An 18,642-nucleotide genomic window follows, 5' to 3' on the forward strand; every position below is an offset into this window, starting at 1 on the left:
GAACGAAACACTGTATAAAAACAAACAGATAAAAGGTTAAAATATTACAAATAAATAGCTAAAATAATCTTCCCTCCCCCAGTCACTCCTAAGAAACAGACACCAAACATTACTTAAGTGTCCAAAATGACCAAAGTCCTTCATTTGCCCATGACTCAAATGGACAACTACCCCAAAGTTGAACCACCTTCATGCAAATGCATCAAGGAATGTATTGCTTTTTCATTTTCTGCCCAGCCCTTCATATACATGCACTAAAATGAGTTTAAAACATGGCCTAAAAATGGAAAAAGGGAGAAGAAAATATATATGAATATTTCCCACAAAACTGTTTCCCCCCCTTCCCTCTCCCTACACCCCTCCCACCCCCCTCCCTTTCTTAAGCAAGTATTTTAACTTTTTCTTTCTGGCACAGGAACAAAGACTTCTTGGTAACCAGAATCAAACACTGTGGTTTCTTTAATAGGGTCTGGATATGCCTTTCTAATTCACCCAGCTCGATGTCAAAGCCATGCCATTTAGGATTCTTAACCAAATCAGACCTGTCTGACTCACCCCTTATGGTGGTTTGCCTATAAACTTATCAATAGTTTCTTTTCTCTGGCCCTGTTTCTTTTAGGAAATAAGGTTCCTAATTCCCAATCAGGGCCACATCCATAAGATCATCATCTTCCTCCCCAATCATAAAGTCTGGGCTGAGCCTTGAGGGTCTATCTGCAGATAAGATTGTGTTACTTGTCATAGACAAGGACTGGTCTGAAGAGATGGGTGATTTGGACCAACTCTCTGGCTTGATGCTATGAGATTTTTTCTTGTCTCGGTCTTTGTCCCGGTCTCGGTCCCTATCTTTGTCTTTTACTTTCTTCTTTTCCTTTTTGTGCTTCTTATGTTTCTCTGTGCTGTATTCAGGAAGTGGTCGGATACCATCATCTGAGCTGGGACTATTCTGATAAGATTTCTCTGCTATGGAGGAGCCTGACTCACTTTCACTGTCCAGATTCTGGGGGGTATATGCTGGTGACTTACTATGGCTAGGAGAGCCACGCTCATGCTTTGGAGTGGAACCACTGATGAGTGGAGAGCCATAGTTTTTAGAAGAAGCCATCTGAGGCCTAAGCCCTTCTCCACTACTTTCCCCAGGTTTCTGCAAAGTCACTTTGGCTTTAATGCTGGGGGAGCCTCCATCATGCTTACTGATGATAATTTTTGCCACACCTGTGCTCCCCACATTTTTTGACTCTGAGGTCTTCTTAGAAGAATCCACTGAACTCCCAGAGGTGGAAACCTTTGATTTGTCTTTATCACTTTTCTCACGCTTGCCCTGAAACTCTCCTCCTGACATGTTATGTTTAGAGGACATAGGATGGCTGGAAGAATTTGTGCTCACCCCCATCTGGCCGTCCAGTGGGTCTTCACCCCCAGGGCCACTGGTGACAACCCCATGCTTCAGTTTATCTATGACAGCTGTCAAGGACGGCTTCTTATTTCTGCTGGGAGATTTTCCTTTGGAACTCCCATGCTGGTTTTGAGAGGATGACATGGAAGAGCCACTTGAGGAAAAGGAGGAGGAAGATGCTGTACAAGAATTAGATGATGGGGGAGTTTTCTGGGACAACGAGCCTGAGGATCCTAACCCTGAAGATGACTTCATGCCAGAGCTTGAACTAGTTCCAGACATATGAGAACCACCAGAACCTGAACTGATAGGGGACTTGGCTTTAGAGGATGGAGGAGTTCCAGGAACAGGCTTCATTGGAGAGGCAAGCTTGTCAGAGCCTCCAGGTGGCCTTGAATGAGAAGGGGATATGTTTGGTTTACTTAAAGAAGGATTCATAAGTGATGATGGCTTTCCTTGAGGTTTCATCTTGGTGCTGCTAGAGCCACTGCTCAGTCCATGCTTGGTAATGGGAGAGGAGCCTGGCTTCCCCCCAGACTGGGATGAATTTTTGGACTGGCTAGATCCAGAAGACCCCTGGCTAGCATACATACTGCTGCTTAACTTGGAACTTGATGAGCCTTCTGATTTACTGCTTTTCATCTTCCCTGAGGTGGAAGCAGAAGATGAGGAAGAAGAGGAAGAATGGCTATGGTGGCTTTTGCTGCCTGAGGAAGACACAGAACCACTGCTGGTATACTGACTGTGAGAGGAAGGCTTGCCCACCATCACTGTTCCCTTAGGAATCTGAATAGTGATTTTGGGAATGGGTGGTGTGGCAACACCTGGGGGAGTCTGAGATCTTCCTGAACTGCCTGGAGATTTAGATCCACCTGTACTGGTAGGTGGGGTAAAAGGTCGGTTAGAAGAACTATGAGATGGAGACTTTCCCTCAGTGTCTGCTTTCTTCCTCTTTGGAGGCTTATCTTTGCTTTTCCCATCATTAGAAGGGGTCCGACTGCGTTTCCCTGGTTTGCTGTCTAATCCTGGCCCCGCGAGAGTACTATTACTGGTGCCATTGCCTTCCTTTACCCTCTTTTGAGTCTTTTCTTTCCCTAAGTCCCCAGTGGTCATTAAAGGTCCCTGACTACCACTGTGATGCTCCATAAGATCTGCAGGACCTAAAGCTTTGCCGGCTACTGATATAATACTGAAATCAACTGTGTCAGCTTGGTTATTGGCCTTAAACTTGGTCTCCCCATTATCACCTCCAAGCATTGGCACCCCCAAAGTATTTAGTGCCTGAGATGCAAATCCTTTGAAATCATCATTATCCCCACTTTGGCTGCTTTCATCAAAATATTCTTCTCCAAAACCACTTTGGCTCTGGCTGTTCAATAAATCAGGATTGAAATCTACTCCATCATGAAAAAAATGATTGGTAGGAGAGTCACTACTGGGGCTTCCAGCAGCATCTGCAATAAGATCAGCTGGATCAGTGTATGGATTTTCATTATTGTTAGTTTGAAAGACATCAGAGTCAAAGAGGGTACTCTGAGAATGCCCAGAGCTTGAAGAATCTCGAAGAGGGGTGCCAATAGCTGGGCAATCATCACTAGTGCTGGGAAGTTTAGAAGCTTCTTCTGCAATGTCTGAAAGGATGTCAGTTACATCTGGGCCAATGCTGTCTGAACTGGATAGTCGGACCATCCTTTGAATACTGGGTTGGGGGTGAGGTACTGGTTGTGGGTAAGTTGTTGGGGGAGTGCTACACTGGCTTGGAGCTGGAGTGATGTGTGGTGTATCCAGTGTGTCAGCTGTCATGTTGACATCAAAGATAGGGTTCTGTGAGTCAACATCCATTGAAAATAGCTCCCTCTGAAAGTCATCTTCAGTCTGGTGCTTTGGTTTCTCGGGTGGTAATCTTGATGACTTCTTTTTCTTGGTCTTGTTGCTCCCCGAGCATATTTCCATCCGGGGTGAGCCGGAAGAGGAGTTCTGCCTTTCTAAAGGGCTGCTTCCATAAAGGGTTGAGAAATCCTGGGCAGGATTATCTTTAAGAAGGTTCATGAGCATCGGGTGGTTCTTGGTGTTGCCGGCCATCGAAGAGACAGGTGGCGGCGTGTGATGAGGAGGGGTCGGACTCGAGCCAATGGTAGACCCCCCGTTCCCTGTGATTTGCAACAAACTGGTAAGAATTGGGTTCTGAGACACCTTGCTGAAGTCCTCCCCATGGCCCACCGACTCATGCCGATCTTTGATGCTCATGCTCATATTAAACAAGGTGGTAATGGGACCCCCCGGAAAGGTGTTGGTTGGTGTAGTGGTACCACTCATTGGGTTGTTGCCTGTGGTCATGCCATACCCTGGGCTGCTAGCCGGGGGCAGGTTCTTTTTCACCATGTCTTCAACTGTCTCTGCAATGAGGGACAGTGCTGGGGTGTCGGCCTGAATGGTTTCAGCTTTCCTCCGAATAGCCCTCATCGTCACAGGGATGGACATACATCTGCAAGATAAGGAAGAAAACAAAGTTAATATTTCAATAGCTGCTGAATGAGACCTGAGATTTAGATAAAACATCAGAGTTCTGCAGTAAGCAGTTTCCAGGTAGGGCAAATCGTATAAGGCAAAAATAGTTCTATCAAATACCAGAGCTTTGGGTAAATACATTATAAAAATCTAACCCAACATAAAATTGTCAGTCTCTTATGAATCACACAACAAAAGCAAACTATAAACAAGAGTCCAAATAATTGAATTTCAAACTGAACTAAAAGAAAATTGGTAATAATGGAACTCAGAAAATGCCTCCTTAGGGGCCAGTCACAATGGCTCACGCCTGTATTCCAGCACTTTGGCAGGCTGAGGCAGCTGGAACATGAGGTCAGGAGATCGACACCATCCTGGCCAACATGGTGAAACCCCATCTCTTTTTTTTTTTTTTTTTTTTTTTTTGAGACGGAGTCTTGCTCTGTAGCCCGGGCTGGAGTGCAGTGGCCGGATCTCAGCTCACTGCAAGCTCCGCCTCCCGGGTTTACGCCATTCTCCTGCCTCAGCCTCCGGAGTAGCTGGGACTACAGGCGCCCGCCACCTCGCCCGGCTAGTTTTTTGTATTTTTAGTAGAGACGGGGTTTCACCGTGTTAGCCAGGATGGTCTCGATCTCCTGACCTCGTGATCCGCCCGTCTCGGCCTCCCAAAGTGCTGGGATTACAGGCTTGAGCCACCGCGCCCGGCCAATGAAACCCCATCTCTACTAAAAATACAAAAATTAGCTGGGTGTGGTGGCACGTGGCCTGTAATCTCAGCTACTTGGGAGGCTGAGGCAGGAGAATTGCTTGAACTAGGGAGGCGGAGGTTGCATTGAGCCAAGATCATGCCACTGCACTCTAGCTTGGTGACAGAGCAAGACTCTGTCTCAACAAAAAAAAAAAAAAAAAAAGCCTCCTTAGGTCAGGCGTGATGGCTCACTCCTGTAATCCCAGCACTTTGGGAGGTCGAGGCGGGTGGATCACTTGGGAGTCAGGAGTTTGAGACCAGCCTGGCCAACATGGTGAAACCGTGTCTCTACTAAAAATACAAAAAATTAGCCAGCCGTGGCAGTGTACGGCTGTAATCCCAGCTACTCAGGAAAGGGAGACAGGAGAATCACTGAAACCCAGGAGGCAGAGGTCGTAGTGAGCCAAGATCGTCCCATTGCACTCCAGCCTGGGTGACAGGGCAAGACTCCATCTCAAAGAAAATATCTTCCTTGGGGGCTTCATATGGCAATTACAAGGATACATAATTTATTTTAATTAAGGAACCATTAGAAAAATCTTGGCTGGTCAGAGTGGCTCACGCCTGTAATCCCAGCACTTTGGGAGGCCGAAGCAGGCAGATCACAAGGTGGGGAGTTTGAGACCAGCCTGGCCAACATAGTGAAACCCCATCTCTAATTAAAAAAAAAAACCACAAAAAAAATTAGCTGGGCGTGGTGGTGGGTGCCTGTAATCCCAACTACTTGAGAGGCTGAGGCAGGAGAATTGCTTGAACCCAGGAAGCAGAGGTTGCAGTGAGCCGAGATCACACTACTACACTCCAGCCCAGGTGACAGTATGAGACTCTGTCTCAAAAAAAAAAAAAAAAGAAAAATCTCTTGACCTATCAATTTCTAAACCTTACTGACTTAGATCCCAAACCTACACTGTTATAAAAAGTGCTATTTGTTATAAATCTTATTTTAAAGCAAAGCACTTATTTTCCAGATAAATTTATATTCATAAACCTCAGTTTGCAAATGTTTTGCTCTAGAACATATGTCAGCAAATTTTTTTTTTTTTTTTTTTTTTTGAGACGGAGTTTTGCTCTTGTTGCCCAGGCTGGAGTGCAATGGCACGATCTCGGCTCACGGCAACCTCTGCCTCCCAGGTTCAAGTGATTCTCCTGCCTCAGCCTCTCGAGTAGCTGGGATTACAGCCATGGACCATCACGCCCAGCTAATTCTGTATTTTTAGTAGAGACAGGGTTTCTCCATGTCAGTCAGGCTGGTCTCGAACTCTTGACCTCAGGTGATCCGCCCACCTCCCAAAGTGCTGGGATTATAGGCGTGAGCCACCACACCCAGCCAGCAAATTTTTCTTTCTGTTTTTTTTTGAGATGGAGTCTCGCTCTGTTGCCCAGGATGGAGTGCAGTGGCACGATCTTGGCTTACAGCAACTTCTGCCTCCCAGGTTCAAGCAATTCTCTACCTCAGCCTCCCAAGTAGCTGGGATTACAGGAGCCTGCCACCACGCCCAGCTAATTTTTGTATTTTCAGTAGAGATGGGGTTTCACCATCTTGGCCAGACTGGTTTTTAACTCCTGACCTCATGATTTACCCACCTTGGCCTCCCAAAGTGCTGGAATTACAGGGGTGAGCCCCCACACCCGGCCACAAATTTTTCTTATAAGGTCATGTAGTAATATGTTAGGCTTTGTACGTCACGTTTCCTGTTCACCTACTCTGCAATATTACCTAGAAATCTGCCACAGACATGTAAATGAACAGCAGTGTTCCAATAAAATTTATTTACAAAAATAGGCTGCCAGACCTAGCTGTAGAAAAATCTCACAAAATTACTTATTAATGGTTCTTGGATGCATACTGGCTTAACTATCTTTCATGCAACAATTAAGTTGGCTTTTTATTTGAGATGGCATCTTGCTCTGTCTACCAGGCTGGGGTGGAGTGGCACAATCTCAGCTCACTATAGCCTCTGCCTCCCAGGTTCAAGCAATTCTCCTGCCTCAGCCTCCTGAGTAGCTTGGATTATAAGCACCTGCCACCACACCTGGCTAATTTTTGTATTTTTATTTATTTATTTAGTTTGTTTGTCTTGAGACAGAATCTCACTCCATCACCCAGGCTAAAGAACAGTGGCGCGATCTCAGCTCACCACAACCTCCGTTTGTTTGTTTGTGTTTGTTTGTTTGTTTTGAGAAAGAGTCTCACTCCATCACCCAGGCTAAAGAACAGTGGTGCGATCTCGGCTCACTGCAACCTCCAACTCCCGGGTTCAAGTGATTCTCCTGCCTCAGCCTCCCAAGTAGCTAGAATGACAGACAGATACCACCATGCCTGGTTAATTTTTGTACTTTGATAGAGATGACATTGCAACATGTTGGCCAGGCTGGTCTGGAAGTCCTGACCTCAAGTAATCTGCCCACCTTGGCCTCCCAAAGTGCTGGATTACAGGCGTGAGCCGCCACACCCAACCTAACATTTAAGCTGTGAAATCTGCTCAGGCAGACACAGTAGCTCATGCCTGCAGTCCCAGCTACTCAGGAGGTCTAGGTGAGGGGATCACCTGAACCTCGGAGGTCGACACTTCAGTGAGCCGTCATCATGCCACTGCACTCCAGCCTGGGTAATAGAGTGACACTCTGTCTCAAAATTTAAAAAAAAAAAAAAAAAAAGTTAAAAATGTCACATCTATGAAGAACGATAGGTAAGAAAAATATCTGTATTTTATTATGGCTCTCTCCTGCCTTAAAGTACCATAATTCCAGGCCTGAAGTTACCTACTTTACTTCCTATTACTCTTATAGTAATATTATTGTTATTATTATTACTATTTTTTTTTTTTTTTTGAGACAGAGTCTCGCTCTGTCGCCCAGGCTAGAGTGCAGTGGCGCAATCCAGGCTCACTGCAAGCTCTGCCTCCTGGGTTCACGCCATTCTCCTGCCTCAGCCTCCCGAGTAGGTGGGACTACAGGCCCCCGCCACCACATCCAGCTAATTTTTTGTATTTTTAGTAGAGATGGGGTTTCACCGTGTTAGCCAGGATGGTCTCTATCTCCTGACCTCGTGATCCGCCTGCCTCGGCCTCCCAAAGTGCTGGGATTACAGGTGTGAGCCACCGCGCCCAGCCATAGTAATATTATCTAAAAAAAAAAAGAAAAAAGCTGGCAGGTGCGGTGGCTCACGCTTGTAATCCTGGCACTTTGGGAGGCCGAGGCAGGCGGATCACCTGAGGTCAGGAGTTCGAGACCAGCCTGACCAACATGGAGAAACGCCATCTCTACTAAAAATACAAAAATTAGTCAGGTGGCCGGGCGCGGTGGCTCAAGCCTGTAATCCCAGCACTTTGGGAGGCCGAGGCAGGTGGATCACGAGGTCAGGAGATCGAGACTATCCTGGCTAACATGGTGAAACCCCGTCTCTACTAAAAATACAAAAAACTAGCCAGGCGTGGTGGCGGGCGCCTGTAGTCTCAGCTACTTGGGAGGCTGAGGCGGGAGAATGGCGTGAACCCGGGAGGCGGAGCTTGCAGTGAGCCGAGATCGCGCCACTGCACTCCAGCCTGGGAGACACAGCGAGACTCCGTCTCAAAAAAAAAAAAAAAAAAAAAAATTAGTCAGGTGTGGTACACATGTCTGTAATCCTAGCTACTCGGGAGGGTGAGGCAGGAGATTCGCTTGAACCCGGGAGGCAGAGGATGCAGTGAGCCAAGACTGCACCACTGTATTCCAGCCTGGGTGTCAGAGTGAGACTCCATCTCAAAAAAAAAAAAAAAAACAAAGCTCAGATTACTTTGAATCCAAAAGCAGAGAAGGGTGACATGAAAGCAATAACTAAATTGCTCCTTTATTTGAAATTCATGTTAATACTGAAAACAACTTTTTTTCCTTTTATCTTTTTTTTTTTTTGAGACGGAGTCGCATTCTGTCGCCCAGGCTGGAGTGCAGTCGTGCAATCTCGGCTCCCTGCAAGCTCCGCCTCCTGGGATCATGCCATTCTGCCTCAGCTTCCCTAGTAGCTGGGACGACAGGTGCCCACCTCCACACCAGGCTAATTTTTTGTATTTTTAGTAGAGATGGGGTTTCACTGTGTTAGCCAGGATGGTCTCTATCTCCTGACCTCGTGATCCGCCCGCCTTCACCTCCCAAAGTGCTGGGATTACAGGCGTGAGCCACCGTGCCCAGCATTTTTTTTTTTTTTTTTTTTTAATGGAGTCTCACTCTGTCGTCAGGCTGGAGTGCAGTGCAGTGGCTCACTCTCTGCTCACTGCAACCTCCACCTCCCAGGTTCAAGTTATTCTTCTGCGTCAGCCTCCAGAGTAGCTGGGACTACACGTGCCCACCATCACACCCGACTAATTTTTATATTTTTAGTACAGATGGGATTTCACCAAGTTAGCCAGGATGGTCTGAATCTTCTGACCTCATGATCTATCCGCCTCGGCCTCCCAAAGTGTGGGGATTACAGGCGTAAGCCACCGCACCCTACTCAACAACATTCTATATACATCTCTAAATGAGACTCAGATGAAAAAGGGCCAAGGCTACCTTTGAACAACTTTGGCAATGAAGTCATCTGTGCAGATGAGTGCATCTGACAGCCCTTTGTAGAGTTTACAGCTCACATGTGTTGAGTCCTGCACATCCATTACCACTGTAAGACAAAATACATAGGAAATTATTTGAGATAGATTTAGCTTCTGACTTTCCAAAAAAGACATAGGGACCAAACCGCTCTGTGAGAGGTGTTAGCCACCCACACAACTCACCACACACCAGGGAGTCATTCACAGGGTGCTGAAAAGATACGCTGAAACGGGACTCTGAGAGAGGACATACTTCAAATTGGAGGAGCCCAGGAGAATCTAAAAGGCAAAGAGAAAGATCATAAAACAACCAAATATAAGACTTCACACAGGCCGGGCATGGTGGCTCATGCCTGTAATCCCAGCGCTTTGGGAGGCCAAGGCGGATGGATCACCTAAGGTCAGGAGTTCAAGACCAGGCTAGCTAACATGGTGAAACCCCAACTCTACTTAAAAAAAAAAAAGGCCTGGCCGGGTGCGGTGGCTCAAGCCTGTAATCCCAGCACTTTGGGAGGCCGAGGCGGGCGGATCACAAGGTCAGGAGATCGAGACCACAGTGAAACCCCGTCTCTACTAAAAATACAAAAAAATTAGCCGGGCGCGGTGGCGGGCGCCTGTAGTCCTAGCTACTCAGGAGGCTGAGGCAGGAGAATGGCGTGAACCCGGGAGGCGGAGCTTGCAGTGAGCCGAGATCGCACCACTGCACTCCAGCCTGGGCAACAGCGTGAGACTCCGTCTCAAAAAAAAAAAAAAAAAAAAAAAAAAAAAAAAAGGCCTGATGCAGTGGCTCACGCCTGTAATCCCAGAACTTTGAGAGGGTGAGGTGGGCTTATCACCTGAGGTTCGGAGTTCAAGACGAGCCTGACCAACATGGAAAAAACCCATCTCTACTAAAAATACAAAATACAAAATTAGCCGGGCGTGGTGGCGCATGCCTGTAATCCCAGCTACTCAGAAGGCTGAGGCAGGAGAATCGCTTAAACCTGGGAGGCAGAGGCTGCGATGAGCCGAAATCATGCCATTGCACTCCAGCCTGGTCAACAAAGAGTGAAACTCCATCTCAAAAAGAAAAAAAAAAGGTCAGGTGCAGTGGCATATGTCTGTAATCTTAGCACTTTCGGAGGCTATGGCGGGCAGATCACGAGATCAGGAGTACGACATCATCCTGGCCAACATGGCGAAACCCCGTCTCTACTAAAAATACAAAAATGAGCCAGGCATGGTGGCACATGCCTCTAGTCCCAGCTACTTAGGAAGCTGAGGCAGAAGAATCGCTTGAACCCGGGAGGCAGAGGTCGTAGTGAGCTGAGATCGTGCCACTGCACTCTAGCCTGAGCAACAGAGTAAGACTCCGTCTCAAAAAAAAAAAAAATTAGCCGGGTATGGTGGCACAGGCGTGTAATCCTACCTACTCAGAAGGCTGAGACAGGAGAATCGTTTGAACCTGGGAGGCAAGGGTTGCAGTGAGCTGAGTTCATGTCACTGAACTCCAGCCTGGGCAACAGAGCAACACTCTATCTCAAAAAAAAAAAAAAAAAAAAAAAAGACTTCACACAAATAACATTCCTTTAATGTACAGACTGAAATTCTTTCTCTCCCTTCCTTGGAAACTAAATCGCACACTTTTTTCACATACAAAACCTACTATGTCATCCACAGATGATAGAAGGAATCAGAATCCAGGAACCTGCCAGTTTGTTATAAATTTCTCCAGAACAAAAGTAGCTAGACTTTCAATTTTCCAAGATGAAGAAATTTAATCCCTAAAATGTAAAAGTGAATTCTGAAAATAAAAGTGGCTGAGTGTCTCATTCTACTTGATAAGCAGATATCCAGAACCACTGCTATAAACTCTACTTTCTATCAAGTATTTGCAGCTGTTAGATGTGCAGCCCATAGTTTGGCAAACAGAGATATAGAAGCTCTAATCTAAAATAATGTATTTATTCCACATATACATATATCTAGCCATCATCATATGTTCTTATGCCAGATGTGCTAGCAGCCTAGACACAAGGATCATATACTTTCTTTGTAAAAAGCATGCCTCTCTGTAGGATTAGCTCCATAACTACCTTATGAAAACTTTTTTTTTTTTTTTTTTTTTTTTTTGAGACGGAGTCTTGCTCTGTGCCCCAGGCTGGAGTGCAGTGGTGCGATCTCGGCTCACTGCAAGCTCCGCCCCGCCGGTTTCACACCATTCTCCTGCCTCAGCCTCCTGAGTAGCTGGGACTACAGGCGCCCGCCACCACACCCGGCTAGTTTTTTGTGTTTTTTAGTAGAGACAGGGTTTCACCGGGTTAGCCAGGATGGTCTCGATCTCCTAACCTCGTGATCCGCCCGTCTCGGCCTCCCAAAGTGCTGGGATTACAGGCTTGAGCCACTGCGCCTGGCCAAAAACTCATTTTTAAATGCCCTAAAGCTATCTGGAGACTTCTTACGGCATTTAAACACATGAAACAAAAGTGCTACAAGTTTGAATGTATATACTCCATGTTATTACTCCAACTACTAAAAATTTCTCATTTCTAAAGCAATTCTTATTTCCACGAGAAGTATCTCCTGGCCCAGCACAGTGGCTTACGCCTGTAAATCCCAACACTTTGGGAGGCTGAGGTGGGAGGATCGCCTGAGACCAGGAGTTCAAGACTATCCTACACAACATGGAAAGACCCCATTTCTACAAAAAAAAATGTTGCTGTATAAATATGCACAATGAAATAAGTATAATAAAAATTTTTTTTTTTTTTTTTTTTTTTTTTGAGACGGAGTCTCGCTCTGTCGCCCAGCCCAGGCTGGAGTGCAGTGGCGCGATCTCGGCTCACTGCAAGCTCCGCCTCCCAGGTTCACGCCATTCTCCTGCCTCAGCCTCCCGAGTAGCTGGGACTACAGGCGCCCACAACCGCGCCCGGCTAATTTTTTGTAATTTTTAGTAGAGACGGGGTTTCACCGTGGTCTCGATCTCCTGACCTTGTGATCCGCCCGCCTCGGCCTCCCAAAGTGCTGGGATTACAGGCGTGAGCCACTGCGCCCGGCAATACAATTTTTTTTAAAATTTGACTAGATGTAGTGGTGCATGCCTATAGTCCAGCTACTTGAGGAGCCTGAGGGAAAAGTATCACTTGAGCCCAGGAGTTTGAGGCCAAAGTGAACTATGACTGTACCACTGCTTTCCAGTCTCGATAACAGAGCAAGACCCTGTATCAAGAAAAAAAAGGCCAGGCATGGTGGCTCATGCATGTAATCACAGCACTTTTGGGAGGCTGAGGCAGGCAGACCACTGAGGTCAGGAGTTCAAGACCAGCCTGGCCAACACAACAAACCCCGTCTCTACTAAAACTACAAAGATTAGCCTGGCATGGTGGTGGACACTTGTAATCCAAGCTACCTGGGAGGCTGAAGCAGGAGAATTGCTTGAACCCAGGAGGCAGAGGTTGCAGTGAGCCAACATCACACAACTGCACTCCAGCCTGGGTGACCAAGCAAGACCCCATCTCAAAAAAAAAAAAAAAAAAAAAAAAAAATCTGATTTGCCTTCCCTGTTTCTTATTGTCTACCATCGGCACTGACACATGTCTATCAACAGAGCACTTCTGACTTAAAATTTTTAAAATTAACTGTGGTTAGCTAGAACAGCCAAAATTTACAGCAAGGCTTCCAACAGCCATGTTTGAAAATCATCAGGATTTAGGCCAGGTGCCGTGGCTCACGCTTGTAATCCCAGCACTCTGAGAGGCCAAGGCGGGTGGATCACGAGGTCAGGAGTTCGAGATCAGCCTGGCCATGATGGTGAAACCCCGTCTCTACTAAAAAAAAGTTTTTTAAAGTAGCCAGAGGCTGAGGCAGCAGAATCGCTTTAACCCAGGAGGCGGAGGTTGCAGTGGGCCAAGATCGCGCCACTGTACTCTAGCCCGGGCAACAGAGTGAGACTCCACCTCAAAAAAAAAAAATAAAAGAAAAAAAGAAAATCATCAATCAGCATTCCAGAATCCTGAAAGAAAAAAGGGCTAAACCTTAAAGCTGTAAGATTAAGTTCTCCAAACAATGGGGAGAGAAAATATACTCAGGACTAAACCTGGGAAGCACTCTCCTAACAACCTAAAATTTAACCTAAAACTGGCCAAGCACAGTGGCTTACACCTATTATCCCAGTACCTTGGGAGGCCAAGTCGAGAGGATCGCTTGAGCCTAGGAGTTAGAGACAAACGTGGGTAACAGAGAGAGACACAGTCTCTACAGAAAAAAATTAGTCAGGCTTGGTGGTACATGCCTATAGCCCCACCTACTCGGGAGGCTAAGGCAGGAGGATCGCTTGAGCCAAGGAGGTAGAGGCATCAGTAAGCTGTGGTCATGCCACGGCGGTTCAGCCTCGGCAAGAGAGTGAGACCCTATCTCAAAAAAAGCCTCTCTCTCTACACCATTCCAAGTTCCACCTCATGTATATCTGCTATAAGGTACAGGCCCTAAAATATCCAGTTATATTACTATGTTCAGAAAAAGAGTTAAGAACATTGCAAAAAGCAGTGGTCTCCAAATGCTAATCTACAGACTGGTTCCATCAAAATGATTTGTGGAGTTTAGATTCCTAACTCTTCCCACTGAGATTATCAGTTCATCTGCATGTGGAAACAAAGCATCTGTGATTTTTTTTTTTTTTTTTTTTTTTTTTTTGAGAAGGAGTCTCACTCTGTCACCCAGGCTCAAGTGCAGTAATGCAGTCTCGGCTCACTGCAACCTCCGCCTCCTGGGTTCAAGTGATTCTCCTGCCTCAGACTCCCAAGTAGCTGGGACTACAGGTGTGCACCACCACACCCAGCTAATTTTTGTATTTTTAGTAGAGACGGGGTTTCACTATGTTGGCCAGGATGGTCTTGATCTCTTGCCCTCATGACCTGCCCACCTCAGCCTCCCAATGTGCTGGGATTATAGGCACAAACCACTGCACCCGGCCTGGTGTTTCGTTTTTGATACAGGGTCTTACTGTTTTACCCAGACTGGAGTGCAGTGGTGCAATCTGAGCTCACTGCAACCTCTGCCTCCCAGGCTCAAGCGACAATCCTGCCTCAGGATCCCGAGTAGCTGGGACCACAGGCGCACACAACTGGCTACGTTTTACTAGCGACGGGGTTTTGCCATGTTCCTCAAACTGATTTCAAATCATGGGCTCAACTGATTTGCCCACCATGGCCTCCCAAAGTGCTGGGATTACAGGTGTGAGCCACCACACCTGGCCATAATCTGTAGTGTTAAAAGCTCCACAGGTTTTATTTTTTATTTTTTTTTTTTGAGACAGAGTCTCACTCTGTCACCCAGGATAGAGTGCAATGGCATAATCAAAGCTCCCTGCAACCTCAGCCTCCCGGGTTCAAGCAATTCTCCTGCCTCAGCCTCCCAAGTAGCTGGGACTACAGTTGTGAACCACAACGTGCAGCTAATTTGCTTGAATTTTATGCCAAAATAAAAAATAAAAAAAAAAAAAAAAAAAAAAAAAAAAAAAACACTTTAAGTTCCACAGGTGATTCTGATGGGCCACCAATTAAAAAACCACTAGAAAAGTAAGTTTCCATCTTCCTGTAAGCATATCAAAGGAAAGGCAGTACCTTCTTTCAGAATCGTTCTTTTGACACAGCTTCCAATGAGGGTGTTATAGGCCACTTGGTGTCTGATCAGATTTAGGATAAGAGGAACTCGGCCAGGGTGCTGAAAGGTGATTTTGCTAACAAGGGTTCCCTGTAGACTTCGGCCATCTGGAAGAGGAGCATCCTTGTTGAGGAAATAGCAGTGCTGCTGACCAGGAAGAGCCTGGGCAAAAAGAACAGTTAACGAGTGCTATTTAGTTACCTATTGTATTCCAACCACAAAGTACCCTGAAAAAACCTACTCAAAAAAGTGCAGAAAAGTCTCCACAGTGAATGTTTTCATCAGCTGATATTATAAATGCCAATGAATTACTCATTAGGTTGAAAAGATGTCTTTTTAGTAAATGCACTATGCTAGCGGTTTCCTAACCTAGCTAACATAAAAACTACCCTCAGAAATGTGTATTAAAGAGGTTCCTAAACCATAAATGCAAAATCTCTTTTTTTTTTTTTGAGACAGAGTCTCCCTCTGTCACCTAGGCTGGAGTGCAGTGGCACAATCTCGGCTCACTGCAAGCTCCGCCTCTTGGGTTCACGCCATTCTCCTGCCTCAGCCTCCCGAGTGGCTGGGACTATAGGCACCCGCTACCACGCCCAGCTAATTTTTTTTATTTTTAATAGGGATGGTGTTGCACCGTGTTAGCCAGGATTGTCTCCATCTCCTGTCCTCGTGATCCACCCACCTAGGCCTCCCACAGTGCTGGGATTACAGGTGTAAGCCACCACGCCCGGCCACAAAATCTCTATTCTTAATAAAACACCTACATAATAATAATGCAGCCAGAATTTGGTAACTACTACTTTAGTCTATTGTCAAAGATTCAAATAAATTCAAGTCCAGATGAGGTTTTGGAACATTCCATTATTATTATTATTTTTGAGACAGAATTTCACTCCCATTACCCAGGATGGAGTACAATGGTGCAACCTTGGCTCGTTGCAATCTCCACCTCCCAGGATGAAGCCCCTCAGCCTCCTGAGTAGCTGAGACTACAGGCGTGAGCAACCACATCTGCCTAATTTTTGTTTTTTTGTTTTTTTGTTTTTCTGTAGAGACAGGATTTTGCCGGAAGCTGAGGCAGGAGAATCACTTGAATCTGAGAGGCAGAGGCTGCAGTGAGCCGAGATTGCACCACTGCACTCCAGCTTGGGCACAAAAAAAAAAAAGGACAGGTGCGGTCGCTTGCGCCTGTAATCCTAGCACTTTGGGAGGCTGAGGAGGGTGGATCACAAGGTCAAGAGATAAAGACCAACCTGGCCAACACAGTGAAACCCCATCTCTACTAAAAATATAAAAATTAGCTGGGCGTGGTGGAGCACACATATAGTCCCAGCTACTCAGGAGGCTGAGGCAGGAGAATCACTTGAACTCAGGAGGCAGAGGTTGCAGCGAGCTGAGATCACGCCACTGCACTTCAGCCTGGGTGACAGAGCAAGACTCCATCTCAAAAAAAAAAAAAAAAAGAAAAGAAAAAGAAAAAAAGAGTCTATCACCCAAAATTTCTTATTCTTTTTTTTTTATTTTTTTGAGACAGAGTCTCGCTCTGTTGCCAGGCTGAAGCCCAGTGGCGTGATCTTGGCTCACTGCAAACTCTGCCTCCCGGGTTCAAGCGATTCTCCTGCCTCAGCCTCCTGAGTAGCTGGGACTACAGGCGCATGCAACCACGCCGAGCTAATTTTTGCATTTTTTTTAGTACAGACGGGGTTTCACCCTGTTGGCCAGGATGATCTCGATCTCTTGACCTCGTGATCCACCCGCCTCGGCCTCCCAAAGTGCTGGGATTAGACGTGTGAAACACCACGCCCGGCCTCTTTCTTTTTTTTGAGATGGAGTTTCACTCTTGTTGCCCAGGCTGGAGTGCAGTGGCGCAGTCTCGGCTCACTGCAACCTCTGCCTCCCGGGTTCAAGCGATTCTCCTGCCTCAGCCTCCCAAGTAGCTGGGATTAGGGACATGCACCACCACACCTGGCTAATTTTTGTATTTTTAGTACAGATGAGGTTTCACCATGTTGTCCAGGCTGGTCTCAAACTCCTGATCTCTAGTGATCCACCCGCCTTGGCCTCCCAAATTTCCGGGATTACAGGTGTGAGCCACTGCGCCTGGCTAATCACCCAAAATTTCAACAAAGAAACGTACATTGTTGTTTCCTAATGGAAGCTCATGCCCTTTTACTTCAGTACATTTCTGAGATTTCTTTTTTATTTTTGAGATGGAGTCTTGCTGTCACCCAGGCTGTAGCACAATGGCACAATCTTATCTTACTACAACCTCTGCCTCCCGGGTTCATGCCATTCTTCTGCCTCAGCCTCCCGAGTAGCTGGGATTACAGGCACCCGCCACCACACACGGCTAATATTTTGTCGTTTTAGAGACGGGGTTTCACAACATTGGCCAGGCTGGTCTCAAACTCCTGACCTCGTGATCCACCTGCCTCGGCCTCCCAAAGTGCTGGGATTACAGGCGTGAGCCACTGCGCCCAGCCCATTTCTGAGATTTCTGTAATTTCCTGCCTTACTAAGGACATAAGACATGATCCAGCAGTCTTGAAGAAACTTATCTGATCTCAATAATGCTATAAAGGAAGATTATGATCTTGGGTCCAAATATAACCTATAACATTCTAGCTCCCTAAGGCTTTACTTACAGCATAAAATCTCATGTTGTGATTCAAAGGTATGGGGTCAGGGTCCTTTGATAGTTCAAACTGAGTGATCAGTTCATAGAGGGGTGCGTAAGTTGGTTGAGTTTCAAACAATGGAATTCCTGGAAAAACAAGAATCAATATAATGATCATGTTAAGATGAAAACACTGACAGCTTGGTTTCCCCTTCATGATTTCTACATTCATTCACCCAAAAGACTACTTACTAAGCATTTACTAGTACAAAGCACTATAACATCTATACCAGTTAATACTTCAATGAGGCATGTAAGACTGAAAGACATCACGATAACCTGACTTTGAAGTTTCTTTTTCACACTTATAACAAATACTAGATCCTGATGCTCAAAACTCACCTGTGCAGCTCTGCAGTTTCTGAACAAATGCTCTAGATACTGGGATTGGCTGGGGAAATTTCAAGAAGAAACAGGCAGGAAGATCAACACTGTTGGCACTGGTGATTGAGGAGAAGGAAGGGGTCCTTCAAAAAAAAGAGGGTGGAAGGGTTGGATTTTGACTTCGTATGAAAATGAAAAACCCTGCCGGGCGCGGTGGCTCAAGCCTGTAATCCCAGCACTTTGGGAGGCCGAGGCGGGCGGATCACAAGGTCAGGAGATCGAGACCACAGTGAAACCCCGTCTCTACTAAAAATACAAAAAATTAGCCGGGCGCGGTGGCGGGCGCCTGTAGTCCCAGCTACTCAGGAGGCTGAGGCAGGAGAATGGCGGGAACCCGGGAGGCGGAGCTTGCAGTGAGCCGAGATCGCACCACTGCACTCCAGCCTGGGCAACAGCGTGAGACTCCGTCTCAAAAAAAAAAAAAAAAAAAGAAAAAGAAAATGAAAAACCCAAACCCCCCTTTTTTTTTTTTTGAGACGGAGTTTCCTTCTTAATGCCCAGGCTAGAGTACAATGGCGCAATCTTGGCTCACTGCAACCTCTGCCTCCCGGGTTCAAGGGATTCTGCTATCTCAGCCTTGAGAGTAGCTGGGATTACAGGTGCCCACCACCACGCCCAGCTAATTTTTGTATTGTTAGTAGAGACGGGGTTTCACCATGTTGGCCAGGCTGGTCTCAAACTCCTGACCTCAGGTGATCCACCTGCCTCGCCTCCCAAAGTG

The 18,642-nt window shown here is 46.4% G+C and overlaps 1 protein-coding gene across 2 annotated transcripts in view; it reads right to left on the reverse strand.

The window, feature by feature from the left end:
- Positions 1–373: 373 nt before the first annotated feature.
- The window catches only part of LOC105472423 (mediator complex subunit 1), a 48,708-nt gene continuing 30,439 nt past the window's right edge, over positions 374–18,642 (reverse strand). For both annotated transcript variants that reach the window (XM_071083062.1, XM_071083063.1), the window contains 6 exons: positions 17,880–18,004; positions 17,506–17,624; positions 14,821–15,022; positions 9,404–9,499; positions 9,183–9,288; positions 374–3,881 (listed from right to left, as the gene is read on the reverse strand). In XM_071083062.1, the coding sequence (XP_070939163.1) occupies positions 632–3,881; positions 9,183–9,288; positions 9,404–9,499; positions 14,821–15,022; positions 17,506–17,624; positions 17,880–18,004 (3,898 nt within the window). In that variant the 3' untranslated portion in view covers positions 374–631. The remainder of the gene's footprint in view (positions 3,882–9,182; positions 9,289–9,403; positions 9,500–14,820; positions 15,023–17,505; positions 17,625–17,879; positions 18,005–18,642) is intronic.

The sequence above is a fragment of the Macaca nemestrina genome, chromosome 17 (genome assembly GCF_043159975.1).
Source record: "Macaca nemestrina isolate mMacNem1 chromosome 17, mMacNem.hap1, whole genome shotgun sequence".
Lineage (NCBI taxonomy): Eukaryota > Metazoa > Chordata > Mammalia > Primates > Cercopithecidae > Macaca > Macaca nemestrina.